This window comes from Pseudopipra pipra, chromosome 18, assembly GCF_036250125.1.
Source record: "Pseudopipra pipra isolate bDixPip1 chromosome 18, bDixPip1.hap1, whole genome shotgun sequence".
Lineage (NCBI taxonomy): Eukaryota > Metazoa > Chordata > Aves > Passeriformes > Pipridae > Pseudopipra > Pseudopipra pipra.
The window spans coordinates 4,012,318-4,030,447 of record NC_087566.1 but is presented as its reverse complement, the minus strand read 5'-3'; the positions used below and the strand labels follow the sequence as shown (position 1 = coordinate 4,030,447).

General features: G+C 44.9%; 1 protein-coding gene across 1 annotated transcript; it reads left to right on the top strand.

Annotated features, from left to right (window-relative positions):
- Positions 1–2,427: 2,427 nt before the first annotated feature.
- RAB35 (RAB35, member RAS oncogene family) lies at positions 2,428–17,471 on the top strand. Its single transcript, XM_064674725.1, has 6 exons — positions 2,428–2,666; positions 6,323–6,373; positions 7,130–7,253; positions 13,939–14,063; positions 14,147–14,271; positions 14,822–17,471. The coding sequence occupies exons 1-6, from the start codon at positions 2,498–2,500 to the stop codon at positions 14,948–14,950; spliced, it is 723 nt and encodes a 240-aa protein (XP_064530795.1). The 5' UTR covers positions 2,428–2,497; the 3' UTR covers positions 14,951–17,471.
- Positions 17,472–18,130: the final 659 nt, after the last annotated feature.

The window sequence follows — 18,130 nt, the reverse complement described above, 5'->3', positions numbered from 1 at the left end:
AGTTTCACCTGTAATACATTAGTTGTGCTTTGGGATAACAGGAACAGCAGTTAAACCACGCAATGCAAAAACCTCTGCACTGAAACATGTACAAAATGTTATGCCATTCAAAAGCTACTGAATAGATGGCAAAAAGCTCAGCTGTTGTACTGGAATCACTCACTCCATCCCTGCAGACAGGAAGGAATGATAAAATGGCAAGTTTTGGGGAAGAATGGCTGTTTGAGCTCTTGCCTTGTGGGCACCTTGGCTTACCTATTTTATATCTGATTCCAGCTGATGCCCCACATAAAAACATGGGAAAGAAAATTACAGTTAAAGAAAGCCTTTTTTATTAATTTGTTAATTTTTGCCAATAAGATCTTTTGTTACTTAGGGTATTTTGATGATTTGTAGTTCCAACTTAGGTGGCAGCAAGTGGAAAAAGTCATTCATCTTCCCAAAAAGCACATGAATTTCTGCACTGAGCTTAGTTGTTTCTGAGAGGAAGGAGTGAAAGATAGGAGCTCACTTGCACTTACAGAGAATATGCTGATTTTTCAGTCACAGTGAAACACAGATTTGGATTTTGATAACTACTTTTTGCTAAACTATTTATACACTGCACTATAATACATCAGAGATAAAATACCCCTAATTTTTTGCCACAACATGATATCTGATAAATTGTGCCAACTCGGAGACTAAAGAATTAATTTTTTTCTCATTTCAAGTGTCTTAAAAATACCAGTTGTCAGTAAAACATAATTTTTCCCTACGACTGACTGTAATAACATCTTTGAACTGTCAAGCAAACTGTCTCTGAGTGACAGCTGAACTGTGTGTATTTCAAGAAGATCAAAAAATAATTTATGAGAGAGGTTTAAACTTACAGGGTGCTGAAAATTACAATGGAGGAGAGACAAATGTAAAAGCATAAAATATTCAAATATTTTGAATTTTTCTTTGATAAGTCACAGTTCTTACTGTCCATTTTGTTAGGTATCATTATGCTGCCTCACGCTTTTCACGTGATGAGGTTTCATGAGATTAAAAATAAAGGTAATAGGAGTCCCTGTCATTTTGGGTTTGAGCTGGTGGTTTGCATGCTGGATTCAAGGGATCTCCCTGCACCTACGTGGCATCCTCAGTGGTTTCCAGGATGTGGGGGCCTTAACAGGGGTGAGCTGTGAAAGCTAGAATACGTTTTTTGAAGGTTGAGATTAAGGAAAGTTTATAATTAAAACCACAGACATACTGTTGATCTGAAGTATTTAGAAGATGCAATTTTATGTGCTAAAAAAAAAAAAATTAAAATCTTTAACTCAAACATGCTATTTGAGCCATCCTGTTGATTTGTTTCCAGATGAATTTCTAGTCCATACAAACTGGACAAATAAACCTAACACATGCTTTTGTTGCTGTGTTTTTACGAATGTATTAAAAAGCCTTAGCAACTGGGAAGTCCTAAGTAATTTACATATTCTACATCAAAACTGCGTTGTTTGATCTTTAGAGTTGAAGTACGAGTATGAATATTTTTGTAGAAAAATTAATCAAAGAGAAAACCAGCACTTTTCTTGTGCCACGTCTCCACCTAGAAGTGGTTACTGCCTAAAAAGTGACCATAGTCTTGCAGAGTTTGTGTAGTCAGTGTCTGTGCAACTATTAATAAAATTATTCAGGCTGTCCGTGTGTTAAAACAACTCTGAGAGTGCTGTTTGAACGGTTGATTTGGGCTGTGGATGGTGCAGGCACAGCTGATACATGCGACGCTCATCTTGAGCCACACAGAGGCACTTCTGTGGATTAAAAACCCCGGGAATTTAATTTCAGATTGGCCTGACGTGCCAGGCCTGTGACACACACTTGGCCATTTCGTATCACTCTGCTGTGACCTGCAGGCTGGGCTTTGAATGGGAACTGTTCCCGCAGCTGCACAAATCGCTGCTTTGGTGCACTACATTCTTGTTAAAGCAGCCAAACGCACTCCTGCTCTTTGTGGTCTGCTCCTGTGCCTTGCCAGAAGCTGACAGTGCTGGGGCTCCCTCACGCCTTGGGTGCTTCCCTGCGGGCAGTCTCACCTTCTGCCATGTCCTCCCTCACACGAGCGCAAAGGGAGCTGCGGGCGAAACACTGAGGGGGACACACTGAGGGGTCACTCGGCGGCTCGGCATAGGGGGAAGACAAGCTGCCCGTGGAGGGGAAGCAGGACAGGGTTCTCAGGGCAGTGGAGGGCGGGAGGCGGCGGGTCCCTCACAGGTCCCCTCACGGGTCCCAGGGCGGCGGGTCCCTCACGGGGGTCCCCTCACGTGTCCCCTGACGCCCCCCCCACTGCTGCCCAGACGCACGAGAACCCTCACGCGCCTCTCCCCTCCCCACCGCGCATGCGCGGCGCGCGCGAGGGCGCGGCCGTTTCCCCGCGCAGCCGCGGCGTGGGGCGGGGCGGGGGCGGGGCCGGCGCAGGCGCGGAGGGCGCAATTGGCGGGTTCCCCCCACCCCGGTGGCGGCCCCGCGCATGCGCGGCGGCCCCGCTGTCAGTTCCGGCTGTTTGTCCGGGAAGTGGCTCCGGCCGGAGCCGCCGCCGCCCCCCCGATCCCCCCGATCCCCCCGCACCCGCCCCCCGCCCGCGGCCATGGCCCGGGACTACGACCACCTCTTCAAGCTGCTCATCATCGGCGACAGCGGTGAGCGCGGCTGGCGCGGCCCCGGGGGGCGCGGGTAGGCCGCTGGCGGGGTGTCCGCCCCTTCGGGCCGTGAGGGGCCTGAGGGCGGCGGCGCGGGGGAAGCGGGGAGGGGCGGCCTCCTCCTCCTCCTTCTCCTCTTCCTGCTGCTGCTCCCGGGGCACCCCCGGTTCCTGGGCTGTGCCGGGACCCCCCGCGCTGTGTGTGAATGGGGGGGCGCGTTCGCTCGGGCGTTCGCGGGGTTTTATCTGGTGAACCTGCGGAACTGGCTGCCGCAGGATATTATGGTAAATAGCTTGACTGCGTTTGGGAAAAGGCAGATTGGGCACGTAGAAGTCAGGACAGCACTGGCAGTGCTGCCGGCATCAGCCCTGGCAAGCGCGTGTTTTGACGGCGCCCACTACTCTGTTGCTGGGATGAGGAGGGAATTCCCTTCTCCTGCTGACTGGCGGTTTAAAGATCGATGGGAAGGGCTGGCTGCCCTAGGGACCATTGTTTCCAGTGTGGCAACTACTACGTTTTGATAGTCATTGTTATCTTAATTATTCCATAAGACACTTTCTGTGCTTCAGCCTGAAGTCTCAGTTCTAGAGTTGGTCACTTTTTTTGAATAAATCCTTGAAGAGTTGGTAGCTTTGTGTATTTCTGCTTATAGTATAGGATGCTAACATCTATAAACAGAAAATAAAGGGGTAGTTTGAGTTTCTTCAGAACAGACCCCTAAATTCTTCTGCAGCAGCTTCAGAAAGCTCTGGAGGGCTGAGAACTCAGCCCGTGTCTGGTGCTTTAGTCTTGGTACATAAGAACTGGGACTGGGAAGATTTCTGCCTTCGAGTCCAGTTCAGTGTTGGTAACACTCCAGTAGCTCACAGTTTAATTTCCATAAACTGGGGAAGATTGTATCCACCCTCCTCTTTAGCAGAGGTGTGGTCCTGGGGCGGCAGGTCCTGGCATGCAGCGAGGAACAGCTCTTGGATGAAAGTGTAAAGTTGCACTATCTTACCAGTTGTCACCTTCAGAAGCTTTAGCTGTATTTAAAAGTGTTTATTCTACATGAAACTGTGTCTGCATGGAGAGATCTAAGGAGGGAGAAAGAGCAACAGCTTCAGAACAGCTAAAACCCCAGGCAGTTTTGGGAGCCTGAGGATTATTACAACCAAATGCTGCATTCCGAGTAAAGCAGTAGCTCTGCTGCTTGCTGATGAGCTTCAAAACTGTTCAGGCAAGACAAACAGGGTGGTGAGAACTCTGAGGAAGACTTCTCTTCATTTTAAACAATTAAATCAAATTTCTTAACCGAGTCTTCTTGAGCAAAGTCCCTACAGTGTATCCAGTGAAAGGAAAGAAGTGTTGTGAGAATTCTCGGGCTGCCTGTGGTTCTCTGTTGTAATTAAATCTCACTGTGTAGTTTGAGTATTGATTTTTCTTTGGTTTTGTTTTTGCTAACCCCAACAGGAAGGCTTTCTCCCTGCTTTCACAAAACAAGTTTGCTTGCCTTGTTTATTGATGTTTATTCCCTGCAATAGGAAGTAGACTGACACTGGATAGGATGATTCTGGCACATCTGCTTTCCCCTGTATGCAAATCTGTCAAGAGGGTAGTAGGTTTGTGTGTTTTTAGAACAGGTCATCCTGAAAAGCTGCTGGTGATTTCAGCTGTGCCAGATATTTAAAAATAATACAGATGATCTGTGCTTTGCATCTGCTTCTTTAATTCACTCTACTGTTCAGTAGAATATGGCTCTTGGAAACCCTGTCTGGCGCTGAAATTTGCTTTTAATTTTGATTGTGTGGGTAACGGGCCTTTTTTGTTTGTTTGTTTCATTTTGCTGTCTTCAACAGGCTGAGGCTCTTGTCTTCAGATCTTCAAATAGCTCTGTGTGGGAAGTGGGGGGTCACCAAGAGTGTGGTTTCTCTATGTGTGAACAGTGTGGGTCAGAGGCAGTGTTTGTTTAGTGAGATCGTTGTCATCGGGAGTGTGGAGAACTTCCTGAGTTCGGGAGGTTTCTTCTCCCTGGGAGCTGCCAGCGTGCTGGGAGCAGTGCAGGCTGTGCAGAGCAGGCTGTGCAGCGCAGGGCAGTGTGACAGAGCAGTGTCATGTGCAGCTCTGCAGCGTCGCCCAGGGCCGGCTGACTTTGGAGAAGGTGGTGAGGTCTGACAGGTCTGTGGGTTCTGGCATCTCTACTTGCTTTTTACTAAGCTGGAGGCCAAGGCCAAGAAGCATAGCACTTGCTGAAACATTTTTATTTTGTTTTATTTTTTATTTAATTTTATTTTCTTTCATGTTATTCTTTTTTCTTAGCTGACTGGTATTTTGCAGAGGTTTAGCTTCTGTTGAATAACAAGTCCTCTGTTAAAGTTCAGGAACTGCTCTGCTACCTTTGTTGAGCTCAGAGCTATTGACTGTGTGCACGCTGTAACTGTATTTTTTAGAAGCTTTTTTTCCCTCCTTTCCCTTCCTTCTTAGATTGGTAATAATAAGAAGTGAGCATGGCTTCTCCAGATGGCTGGTGGTTTCAACTCTTTGCAAACGAGGCCTGGCTCACTGGAATTTTGCAGATTTTTAGGTTGGTTTTTATTTTTTGTTGGTAGCTATCAGCACATGCCAGCACCTGAAAACTACTGGAGTTCTGCACTGTCTTTGCATAGGTCTTTTATTCAGAAGAACTTGCAAGTTATACATCATCAAAATAATTAACTTGAATAACTTCTACCTGAAAAGATTTAATAGATAATTACCCTGGTGAAGTTGAATTTCCTACTCATGCCATAGCAGATTTATTTTGGGGAGGAAAGGTTATTAACAGCAGAGATGTTATGCAGAGATAACAATGTGGAGGCATTTGGATACCCAGATTCCCCTGGCTGGCTGTGCAGGAATGAGTTTCTTACAGTTCTTGTCTGAAGCACTGTGAAAAATGCTTCCCTGCAAGAGGGTGTGATCAGGGTGCAAACAATGTTTTATGGAAAACCTGGATGAAGTGCTACTCAAAGCACTTAGAGAAATGTTTCGTGGAACATTTTGGCAGCTTCAGAAAGGTGTGTTAGATGTGTAACAGGCCTATTTTGGATGGCAGTACAGAACAGTGATTCCCAATTCCTCTGTTTGGTTTAGACTTCCATTAGACTGTGGCCATGATAAGCTTTATAGTACCAAGCCTTGGTCTGATTATTGTCAGAGCAGTCCAAATTCCACCAGGGCACAGAGAATGGGAGGTGGGCAGTGGAATTCAATAGAGTGGTTCAGAGCAGTGTTCTGAGCCCTTGTTAATTAGCAGGACATGCCCCTTTTTGGCTCTTTCCTTAGCAGATTTAAGCCTACTGGTTGTAAACTTGCTTTTAGTTATTGCTCTTCTCTGACCTCTTGAACTGACCAGTGCAGAAGGTACTGTTTGAGGTTTTGCTGAGGGCTGGAGGAAGGAAGGGACAGCCTCCCCCCTGCACTGCTACCAGAAGCATCCTGAGCCTTGGGGTGACTGTGCTTGGTCAAATCTCTGAGGAGAGTGCTGAGATGAACAGTCAAGGTGGATGGTACCAAATGATCTGCTGAGAAAATACCTGAGTTACAGTTAAAAATGCAATGGATGGGCACTGTTATTTTGGGTTGCCTGACACCCCAGATGATGTATTCAAAGATCTTGCTGTGTTTGTTTGTCATAGGTGTGGGCAAGAGCAGTTTGCTGTTGCGTTTTGCAGATAATACCTTCTCAGGTGAGTGGTTTGTTTACTTCAATAAGTGAAATGCTCCAGGTTTGCTCCAGTGCTGCTGGTTGGCAAGAAGTTGTTCTGCATTTGCCCATTGATAGCTGTACTAGGAACACATCATGTTTCTAACTTTGCATCTCTTGGTATAAGCCTGTACAGGCCATCCTGTCTGGTCTTCACTTGAAACTGAAAGTCCCACAGTATTTAAATACTGACATGGTTACAGAAATAGCTTTGGTGTTTGAGCTTATGCTGTACTCTGTAGACTTCCCATTAGCCATTTGGAGTTTAGATTGATTCAATGTTGTGGTAAACCACTTACATTTGTGATATAACCAGTTTATTGGGAGGAAACTTTTAGAACAGACTGTATTCAAAATCAGTGTTTGCACAAGTATTTACAGGAGAGCTTTGTCTCAACATTTTCACAAGTGAAATACTCTCCTAGTTACTGTTTCTTGAGATATTTGGGTGCTTACTCTTGATCACCAAGAAGAATAATTTTGTTTTGTAGCCCTGACCTTTAAATTTTAAGGGTGGCACGGAAGAAGTGACTTTATGGCTAGGAAAAAAAGCTGTTTTCTGCAGATAAAAATATGCAGACCAGCATGACATAAGGCATTTTAAACAGTAAGCAGATATGGGGAACCTTGTTCTCCTGTCCAGTCTGAGAGTTGCTGCCAAGCAGCGCTCAGAAGTGTGCTTTGGGACATCCAAAATAAACAAGACTTGAGTTCTGACTTACCCACACTTTCCCTCCAGGCAGCTACATCACTACCATTGGAGTGGATTTTAAAATCCGGACAGTTGAGATCAATGGAGAGAAGGTGAAACTCCAGATCTGGGACACAGCTGGCCAGGAGCGCTTCCGGACCATCACATCAACGTGAGTATCTCTGGGCTTTGTGATGTGCAGCTCTGGGGGCAGACCTTGTAGTTCAGCATTAGGGTTGAGGTGTTTGGATGTTGCAGTTGATGAGGTAACCGTGGCTTTGTGGTCTGCACAGTGGGACTTCTCTCCCAGCTGATTGTGGTGGTGATACCTTGTGGCCTAGGTTTGGAACCAGGATTTCAGATTTCCTCACTCTTCTGTGCATTTCCATGGTGGCTTTGACTTATTCCTCTGCTGGTAGTTTCCAAATGGTAGAACCAGAGTTATTTCATTGCATATAGCAGAAAACTGGTCTCTGTAGCCACTCCAAGATTGTCTTCTGATTAAATGCACTGCAGAAGCACAGAGTGCAAACCCTCTGTCAGTGTCATGTAAGTAGTGAACAGCTTGGAGACTGAAGAATGGGATTTCTGATACTTAGTTTTCCTTTAGGACAAATGTGTTTTAGCAGCTATCTTTGTGTGGAGCTCTGCTGAAGCAGACGCCCACATGATATTAACCTTTTCCTTGGTTGGAGTTCAGATTCAAGCTCATTGTCCTTTTGAACAGTGTGTGCAGAGCTTTTCCGCTTCCTGAAGAAACCACACCCAGGGCTGCAGCAGTGGGAACTAAGAATAAAATGTGTTTGTAAACTGATTGCAGTAAAGGTGGGACTGCTCACTGTTGCACTGGGGGAAGAGGGAGAAGTACACTTGGAAATGGAACTTTTGTTTCCTTGGGTATTAACTGAAAATAGCAATTCTTAAAAGACCCAGGTGTTTCACTTGGTCTTTCATGACTCACTTCAGCTTTGGCCCCTGTTTTAGAGGAGGATCTCTGATGAATTGGTTAATTTACTTAGACATGAAAATGGGATTGGTTGCATGTGTGTTATGTCTGAACAGCTAGAAATGGCAAAATTGAAGCCGATGTGTGCGCCGCCCCTTTCCTCTGCGCTCCTATATGAACATTACTGGATTACTCCCATTGTTTCTTAAGTGTTTGGCTTGAAAAAACTCAGTTGCCTCTTGTAGGGTTCCTGTGTGTGTGACATCACTTCTTGTTTCAGAGCTGCAGGCAGCTCTGGGAAGGAAGTGGTGAGGGGGAGGCAGCAGAGCGGTGCTGCGGCCCCATCAGCTGTGACAGGCGAGTCAGAGTGCCCCAATTACTGCTGAGTCAGCACATGGCCTTCCTGTTTGCAGATTCCCTGACTCGGAGCTGCGTTAATGAGCGCTGGGTCGTGGGGCTGATGCCAGCTAGTTTAGAAAGCCATGGTGTCCAGCCCTGAACAGGGAACACCAGGAAAGGAGGATTCCTTTTGTGAACGGGGATAGCTGCAGATCGGACTTGGTGTAGTGTTTTATGTAATTTTTTTTTTTTAATTAACATTTAAAATAGATAAGCTGAAATGGTTTGAGGGTGTTTGTGCCATGACCTGTTGGAACTCTGCTACTGCTTCCTTTTGCATAGCTTTTTACCCAAGTGAGATATGTTTTATTCTGGGGGTAGTGAAAGCCCCAGTTTTCCTGACTTATCTCTGCTAAAGTAGTTACAGAGTCTGGGAAGAAAGATTTGAATTTTGTGCAGTTTCAAGTAAAGAAGTTCATGTGTCCAAGTGCATTTAAAATGTCGAGGAAAACACTTTGGGAATGCTGATTACATGGACACAGGGATTCCTCTTGCTGCTAGGTTGGCAAGCTAGTCCAGCATTCCTAATCATATCACTATAAAACCAGGAGATAAGTTTTGGATTTTAGAAATGGTTCTGCCTTTTTTTTTTCTATCTGTTGGCAAAATAATACTATGACTGATTTACCCATCCCAAACTGAGTGTGACAAATCAGTTGCTAGTACTTACAAAGGGGCTTGGCTGTCAAATCATGGGTGGAGTGTGAGTGCCCTGTCAACAGAATGTAGTAGTCTATCTAGTCTTTGACTAGATTGAGGTTTACACTGAATATAAAAGGTGTTCCTTCATTATTACAGTAGGCCAGGAAGTCCCTTTACAGTGAAAGGCAGAGTTCAGATTGATGTTGAGCCAAGGCTGGCAAGCAAGCCTGAAATTAGAGCCCATCTGGTAATTACAGTAATAGGTTGGAAGTACTGCTGTTTGGACTTAGAATTACAAAATGGTAGAGGTGGTAGGAAGTTAATAGTGGAAAATTGGGAAACATTAAAAGGTTGTACTTGTTTGATTTTACTTGACTACAGCTACAGAAGCTGTAAAACAGAATAAAACTGTTAAGGAACAGAAATCATGTTGATCTGGAATATTCTGCAGAAGTTCAGGAAAACTAAACTAGATCAGAATTTCATACTGGGAAGTATAAAGGCAGCTGTTTTTATTGTCTGCTAAATGTGGAAATACTGGGATAGCTGGTGCCTAGTGGGAGGAGAGGCCAAGCTGTGTGAATTTGGTTGGCATGGAATGTCATCCAAATTAAATTTAAATTCACCAGAGATTTAGCATGCCAGGACACAGCTGTATTAGCAGGAACAATTAAGATGCATGAACAATCAGTCCCTGCACTTGCTTTGCTCTTGCAGACAGGACTACTTTGTCCTGATTCAGGACTGTGGGTTTAGGGATTTAAGCTTTACATGATAGTTGTCAGATGCCAGTTCAGGATGAACAGTGAGAGCAGAGGGACCTTCTGCCATGGTGTCCCTTGGAATGGCGTGTTCAAGAGAGGGATAAGCTTTTTGAGATGGTAGAATTGCTGTGTCGTGTAAACCAGATATGACTGTTAAAACACTGCTCTGTTTGACCTGTGATAATAGATGTGCTTCCAGGAACCTGAAAGAAAGATGAGTATGAAGTCAGATTATTAGAAGTCTTTGGAAACGGTTAGAATTCTACGTGAATGAAAAGCAAGGAAATGTGTGCTACAAAGTAGTGAAATGTTAACAAAGAAGTTGGATTAAACCAGTGACCTATCCTTCACATTTGGCAGTTACCTGCTTTCCTGGCAAAATGAACATATGGGCCCTACTGAATGATGTAGTCAACCATGCTGTGTCTCTTTTAAATCTGACGTAGCTACTGCTGTGCTTCATGATACCGACTGATAAAACTGCAGATGTTAATACTGGGAAGCATTTAGTAGAGGGAATATGAGAACCTTCTCACTGGTATCTTGCAGTAGGGAGTCCCCAATAAATGGCAGATGTTCCCTCCTGCTTAGTAAGGCCGTGTTCAGACTGGAGGGGAGGATGATGGTGGCCAAAGGACACGGTGAGTTTGGTAACCACTTGTGAAGATCCTCTGTGCCAAGTCTGCAGTATTACTAGGTAGTGTGTCAAAGGCAGTAAGCTTATGTCTTTAGGCTTTAAATTTAATTCTGATGGTAGAATAAGGAACTTAGGTGGTTTTTTCCAACTTAAATGTTGGCATTCTTAAGCCTCTTCCACACCAAAGCCAAATGTAAAGCCTTCAGATCTAGGGAACTCTTCCAACCAAAGCATCCTGCAGTATATACAGGTAAAGTTTGTTTGTTTTTCACCTCAACAGGATACTTTCATGGACACTCTAAACATGAATGACTGGTCTATAATGTTTTTTCCATATTTCACTGAGGTGTTTATCAGCAGGAGCAGTAGCAGGTGCTGGTTTTGGAGGTTTGCAGGGTACATGGCAGAGCGTGCCCACCATACAGAGGGCAGCCGGCATCAGTCAGTCCTCCAATGGGGGGCTGAGATTGAGAACTTCATTTCTCTTCCACTCTCATTTCTGTGGTATCCATCTTCCCTAAAATGTGGATGGGAAGGAAATAAGACATTCTTTCCTTTGTGTCAAAGCCTCAACTACCTCTTGGTTGCCAAAAGCACAAAATTTACACCTACTCCTCCCTGAATGCCAAAAGCCCCATCTGTTCTCTACTCGCCAAAGCCCACAACTTGTTATAAAAGCAATTCTGCACTGCATCATTCTGGAAGTTGAAGTATGGGGTAGGATAAATCAGATTTTGTTTTCTAGTACTGTCCTGTATTTGGGGTTGGAGAATCTTTGCTGTACTTGTTAAGTTTACAGTGTTATCTAGGATGCAGAAGTGCATCAAACAACTGATAGAAAATAGCATGACCAGCCTTTTGAGAGAAACTGTGTATAATGGGGCTTAAGAGTTAGAGAATAACAGGTAGTCATGGTCTTTTCTCTCAGGCTTATTGCTCTTAGTAATGACAGCCAATGGAGAAAAATGACACTTTAGTGCAGATGAGGGGTTGGTAACCTTTCTAGAACGATGTGCCAGACAATTTTCCCTTCCAAAAATAGAAGCAGTGTGTGCTGGTAGGCACTCAGCAGGAGTCAGGGGTTGCTGTCTTGCACAAAGGAAGATATTCTGATAAATTGGTTGGCAATATTAGTGCTCTGTGTCTGGAGCTCCCAGCTCCTGCAGAGTTTTGGTTGCCGTGGTGGTCTTTGTTGCCGGGTCCAGCCCACGGTCCTCGTCCCAGGAGCAAAAACAGAGCGTGTTGACGACCTGTCAGGAGTGGGATCTGAACGTGCTGGCTGCCTGTTTTCTGCTCCCTGACATCATGTGCTTTGCTTAGAAGAAAATCTAGGTGCGTGGGCAAGGTAGGAGCAGCAGGATGCTCCGTGGGGTCCTCTGGTTGGGATGACAGGATCACCAGGCTCGCTGGTGTGCGCAGCAGAACGAAGCAGCTCTGCGTAGGTGTAGCTGAACCACCGCGCTTCTCCAAAGGCTCGGTGTTGTCTTTGCAAATGTAATGCTCAGAGTTAGGGAGGAAGTGGTAGGTCAGCCTGAGGGCTGCTGAATTAAAAGACTGTTAGGTGATATGGGAGAGTTTGGAGCTAATTAGTTTATTGTTCAGCTGCAGAGAAATCCAGTGTGTTGGTCCCTCTCTGATGTTATCTCACAAAACAGTATTCATCAAAACCAGTGTGCAGTGTGTCAAGAGAGGATGGGTTGTTTTTGCAACATGTGGATTCAGGCCATGGAATACTTTTCCTCTAAAGGATTTAAGTTATGAATTAAAGTAGAGCTTGTAACAAAGTAAAGCACAAATGCAGTGCTGTAGCAGGTTTTGAAGCTGTTAAAGGAACTGACTGTGAATGGAATAGAACATTTGACAGTGCAGGATCTCTTATGGGCCAGGAATAAGTAATTCTTACCTGAGTTAGTTCTTGCCAGGGAAAGTGAATGTACAGCATAAATTACTGATAAAACATGGTGTGGGAGAAGTATTTGACTGCCTTCTGCAAGTGCCCAGATGAGCAGTAGGAACAGACTGTTCTACTTCTGTAGAGCAGGTATCATGTCATGGAGGAGTGCTGATACCCAGGGGTGCTGAGATCAGGAGAGGAAGGTCTGTGACTGTGAGTGGTATGTGCCTCTCTTTATAGATCATCTGTCTGATGATCTATAAAGGCAGGTGGCTTCTGTTGTAGAAGGATGATGAGGCTGGAGGTGGGAGGAGACGGTGATTTGTTCACAAGTGCATCAGTAGCAAAGTGAGCTGAAGCTTCGAGATCTTCTGAAAGGTGTGTTTGGGTTGAATTCAAAGGCTTTGAGGTTCAAAGGTGTGTTCACTGAGATGGAATAAATTATGAAAGAGGAGCAGAATGGTCACAGTGGAGATCCCTGAAGTCCAGTGGAAGGGAGAGTGCTACATGTGGTAAGAGAGCAAGGACTAGGAGTACTGTCAAAATTTAAGGGAAGATCCTCAATATTATATGCTGGTTTCTTGAATTTGTTTTATTAAAAATTTTAATGTACATATGAAAGAGGAGAGGAGGAAAGGAAAAGAACGAAGCTACACATAACATAAAAAATGGATGCTGGTGAAGACTTCACTATCAGCTGTTTTAATTACTTTTTTTTGGGGGTGGGGGGCAAAGTTGCCTAATTTGCAGTAGGGAACATACCTGGTAGCCTTGTGAATGTGGCTGAAAACCAATAAGGTGGAGCTTGCTTTTTTTCATACAGCATTTTCCTGTGCACACACTGCCTGCCTTTTGTAGGTTCGTGCAGGTGATGATGTTGGAACTTGAATTCAGATATTTTTCTTGCGTATCAGAATTGCTCATCGTCTTTTAAAGGTGCTGGTTGCCCAAGATTAATGGGAATAAACTGAAATGAAGCTTATTTTTAATGGCTAAAGGTAGCAGAGCGCAGTGAATGCACATATGGAGTCGATCTGTTGAGTAGGAAGGTGTGATCAGAACACAGTCGCTCAACAAGACAGAAATTTTTGTGAGCTCAAGAGAGCTGTGATTGAGGGTTGAGTATATTTGGAGATCTGCTGAAATTTTAGTCTGTAAGTGATCTTTCACAGATAACAAAATTACTGCAGAAACTTGATGTGGCTTGTACAGCACCAGTGTTCACATCACAGCCAGTTCTGAGGGACATGCCGGGGTTGCGCTGCCTTTGGTCACGGAGCTGGAAGACAATATTAACATTTGAAGGTCTTGACAACCTGAACAAGGAAGTTATTATCAGTCTTTGGACTTTGAAACCTACTTGTACAGGCTGAACAAGCAGGGAGGTCTGTAGGTTTAGAGGAATAGCATGTGATCAAGCTGTTATAAAAGAATTAAATGAATCTTCATTGAAAGAAAATGGAGGCACTTGATTGCTGTAACTTGTGGATTTGTTAGGAATCCTGTGGAGGCTAAGTAAAAGAGCTGAGAAGGTGACACCCAGCTTAACATTTACTGTCCTTTGCTGCTCCACAGGTATTACAGAGGAACACATGGGGTCATTGTTGTCTACGACGTAACAAGTGCAGAATCTTTTGTGAATGTAAAACGGTGGTTGCATGAAATTAATCAAAATTGTGACGATGTCTGCCGGATACTAGGTAAATAATCAGTTACATCATCTCATTCAGTGGGCTCACCTGCCAAAGTGCCAAACTGACTCTTCTTTCCTTTCCTTTTTCAGTGGGGAATAAGAATGATGACCCAGAGCGAAAAGTGGTAGAAACAGAAGATGCCTATAAATTTGCTGGGCAGATGGAGATCCAATTGTTTGAGACCAGCGCCAAAGAAAATATTAATGTGGAAGAGGTAAGATAATATTCAGAGGAGTGTAGATACAACCATTTGGGGATAGTGGTGTGGGGAAAAAATAAAAATTACATTCTTCCCATTGAGGAAGAAAGATGAAGTGCTTTGTACGACTTGCAAGGTGGTAAAATGTCAAAAAGAGACATCCAGCTGTGCTTGGAAGAGTTGGGGAAGCGAAATGAAGGAGCCCATGCTGCTATTTTCAGTAGCTTTGCAGTGCTCACATATTAGACAGGGTCTCAGAAAAGACTTGTCATTAGGGAGAATGCTTGTAGGAGGTAGGACTGCCCAGTCTTCACTCGTGGCCTCAGCTGCCAAACTGACCTGTTTTTATTTACTGATTTGGAAAAGGGGATAGAGGTGCTATCAGTTTATCTTGGGAGTGAGTTGGGAAGGTACTGGATTTCCTCTTGGCCTGTAGTGGGCTAGGGAAGATCTCTGAAGCATTATTGAATTACCTAGAACAGTGGAGTCTCTTCAAAAGAGCAGCACCCCCACAGGAGCCAGCCCGAGTTCTGGGGAGCTCTGACCGCGCTTGTTTCTCTTGCAGATGTTTAATTGCATTACAGAGCTTGTCCTGCGAGCAAAGAAAGAAAACTTAGCAAAGCAGCAACAGCAGCAACAGAACGATGTGGTGAAGCTAACGAAGAACAGTAAAAGGAAGAAGAGGTGCTGCTAATGCCCTTTCCCTGCTGCAGAGACTCTGCTCTCAGACAGATCAGCCCCTCCAGCTAGACTCGGGCAATTCCACTGGGGCAGGCTTTGGGAGGACTTTCTCAGTTTTGTGCCGTTATTTAAAGATTATTTTTTTCTCCATGTTTTCTATCAAGAGGCGCTGGCACCTTACCACTTCAGTGCCAAGAAGGTATCGGATGGAATCTTGCCCCCCTCTCCTCCCCTGCTCATTCCAGTGCGCCTTGTAGACAAGAAGGACGTTGCCTACCAAGTGGACTAATTAACCCAAGAGTTTGTATATAATGTATATTGCTTTAACCAGCCTCGCCTCCCTGTTGTCGCTTTGGCTTCTGCCTTCTTAATGTCAACCAATCATGGACTGCAGAGTTCATCTTTTTAAAGAAATAGTACAAAGTTCTTAACTCGAGGTGGCCCCAGGCTGGCAGCGACTGCTTCCCGGGGCCTCTGGCTGCATTTCTGTTGGGCTCCAGGCTGGCAACTGGTGCCCCTGGGGCCTCTGGCTTCTCCTGGAGTCCCAGGCTTTTACTGGGGCTCAGGCTGTGTTTTTCTAGGTACCAGGATTGCAGGTGTCACTGCTGGAGCCTGGGGTTTCACTTCACCAGCCCCTGGGCTGGCAGCTGGTGCTGCTGCTGGGGCCTTGAATTTCAGTTTGCCGTGGTCCAGATTTGTGGCTGGATCCTTGGGTTTCACCTCCTTGTGCTGCAGCCCAGCTGTACCTGTGCTCTCCTGTAGTTTGTATCAAGATACTGGAAAACAAACTGACCTGCAGAAGTGGGATTTATTTGGATAAAACCTTTTTTTTTTTTTTTTTAAGCAAAGTTTAACTCTTTGACCTCTGCTTCTGGTTCTGCCAGTGTCCTAAGTGAGGGTCCATTTCTTTTGAGAAGAACAAAATTCATGTGATTCTGCCAAAAAACCCAAACTTCTCCTTGTTGCCCTGTCCACAGATAGGCAATCTGAACTTGAATGTGAATTTTGGTGGCAAAGCTTTTGTTTTTTGAGAGAGAAAAGGCATGAAAATAAATCCAGCTGTTCTGGGTTGATGTCTGAATATGAAAGCTGCTACAGGATCATTCCCAGAATTCTTCTGTTAGGAAGGAGGACTGCTGTTTAATGCAAAGAAATGGAAAGCTTGCTTGCTTGGGTTATGTGGTGGTGGAGGATCACCCTTGGAAACAAACTGGGCTCACTGTGCTCAATGTTTTCCTGGCCCTTGTTGGCCTTTCTGGGAAAACAAGGGCTCAGTTCCTCAGCCTGAATAGATGTAGTTAAAGGTGGAGAGTGTATGTGTGTGTAACTAAAATATCAAATGTCTGGGCTGAAAGGACATGCTCAGCACCTGAATAATTGCCTAAATAATATTAAAAAATAATTTTTCCTTAAAAAGACTAAAAGGCATGGAGGGTATGACTTCCTTTAAGGCCTTGAAGGTGGGCATACTCAGTGTGTCTGTAAGTGGCCCTATGGAATTGCTGGCCTTAGTTTGGTAGGATGTGATTCACTGCTGTCCATGAGCTTGGAGTCAGCCCACTTCTCTCCCTTCCTCCCCCTTCCCCCAGGAGAGGCTAAATTTTAGTCACTTATTTTGCCTGCATTTTTTTAGATTTTTCGGGTTGTGGTAAAAGCCCCGATCATACAATCACGTCACAGTCAATCACTTTAAAGACTTTTTACAAAATGCAAACAATGAATGTGTAACACATGGTTTTTCTAATCAGTTCAGGTGCTGGGAATATGTATCCAGCTGCCTTCACCCGTCTCTTTTCTTCACATATCTTGCATTGGTAACCCAAGAATAAGAGTGAGCTGGGATGATACTGCTGGAGTGAGCTCTGATAATTGTAAGACTTGAGTGGCTGTGGAAAGTGGTGGCTGAATTCCCACCAGTCCATCCTTGTCTGCTCTCTGGTGTTGAATGTGGTGTGTGCCAGGAGGAGCTGGGCCATCCCTGGAGCCTTCCCGTGGGGATGGAGCTGTCCTGTGATAGTTACCCCTTGCAGAGTAAAGGGCCCAGCTGTGTTAACTTTGGGACTCTTGTGGTAGCGTGTGTGCAGATCTAGGAGGGAGTAACTTCATATAGGCAGAAGTACAGAAAATGTCTGAATTTACTGGAAATGATGCAATAAAATGAGGAAATGGTGCACCCAAGCCTGGAGTGTTCTCTTGTATGGAAAAGTTGGTCCTCTTTGAGTCCAGGTCTTGGTGGCCATGGTTTGAACTCTGCCAATCCAGGTTTCCATCTTCCTGGCTTAAAGTGGGAATTTCTTTTTTTTTTTTTCCCCCCAGAGCTGGCTGTAGAGGAGCAGTTACCTCTGCTCTTGCCACAACTATTCACTTGGAAGGGGTGGGGACTGTGTCTCTAGTGGTGCTGATGTGAAGTTTCCTAAATGTTGAGCAATGGAATGTCTAACTGGTTTGCTAGGATTATTTCTGTAATGAAAGTTTCTAATTATGCTTTTTAAATAATTTTAAAAAACTAAAAATAAAGGTTACAAGCTGCCAAATCTTTTTTTTTTGAGGCTCTGTTTCCTCTGCTGACCAGCACCTGGAGGTGGAGGGTGGCAAGCCAGGGGGGTGAGCTCTGCTGCTGTATTGTTTTTTTCCTGGGAGGGGATATTGACAAAACCACAATTAATGCTTTCAAATGTCCAGTTGCTATTTTAGTTTTAAATGTGAATGAAGAGTAAGCTGGAACTGGTAACTTATTTCTGCGTGATGCTTGTGATTGTGCTGTAATCTTTTGTCTTTCTGTTCAACAAGAAGTCTTGAGTGAGCTTTGAAAGCTCCTCCAAGGCAGCAGGGGTCAGCCCCTGAGGTGATTAAAAAGCATCTGGAGTCTGTCCTCACTTTCCCAGGAAATTAATGTGTGTTTAATTAATCTGTGCAGGAACTCTGCAGCCGTGGCTGTGTGTGCTGCCCTCAGCATCTCCTTGCCCTGCTGCCCTCCATGCACGAGCAGCTGCCCAGGGCAAGGCCTCACTCCTGGCGAGGTGTGATGGAAACCTGCTGTGGGAAGGTGCCTTTCTCCATCTGCACCCTTCTGGTAGGACTAGGGAGAGGGGAATCCTGAGCACGTGTGGATGGTCTGAACTGTGGCAGGTGCAAGCTGGAGGTGTGTCACTGTCTGTGTGTTGTGTCTAAACTCCTTACACTTTGAATCTGC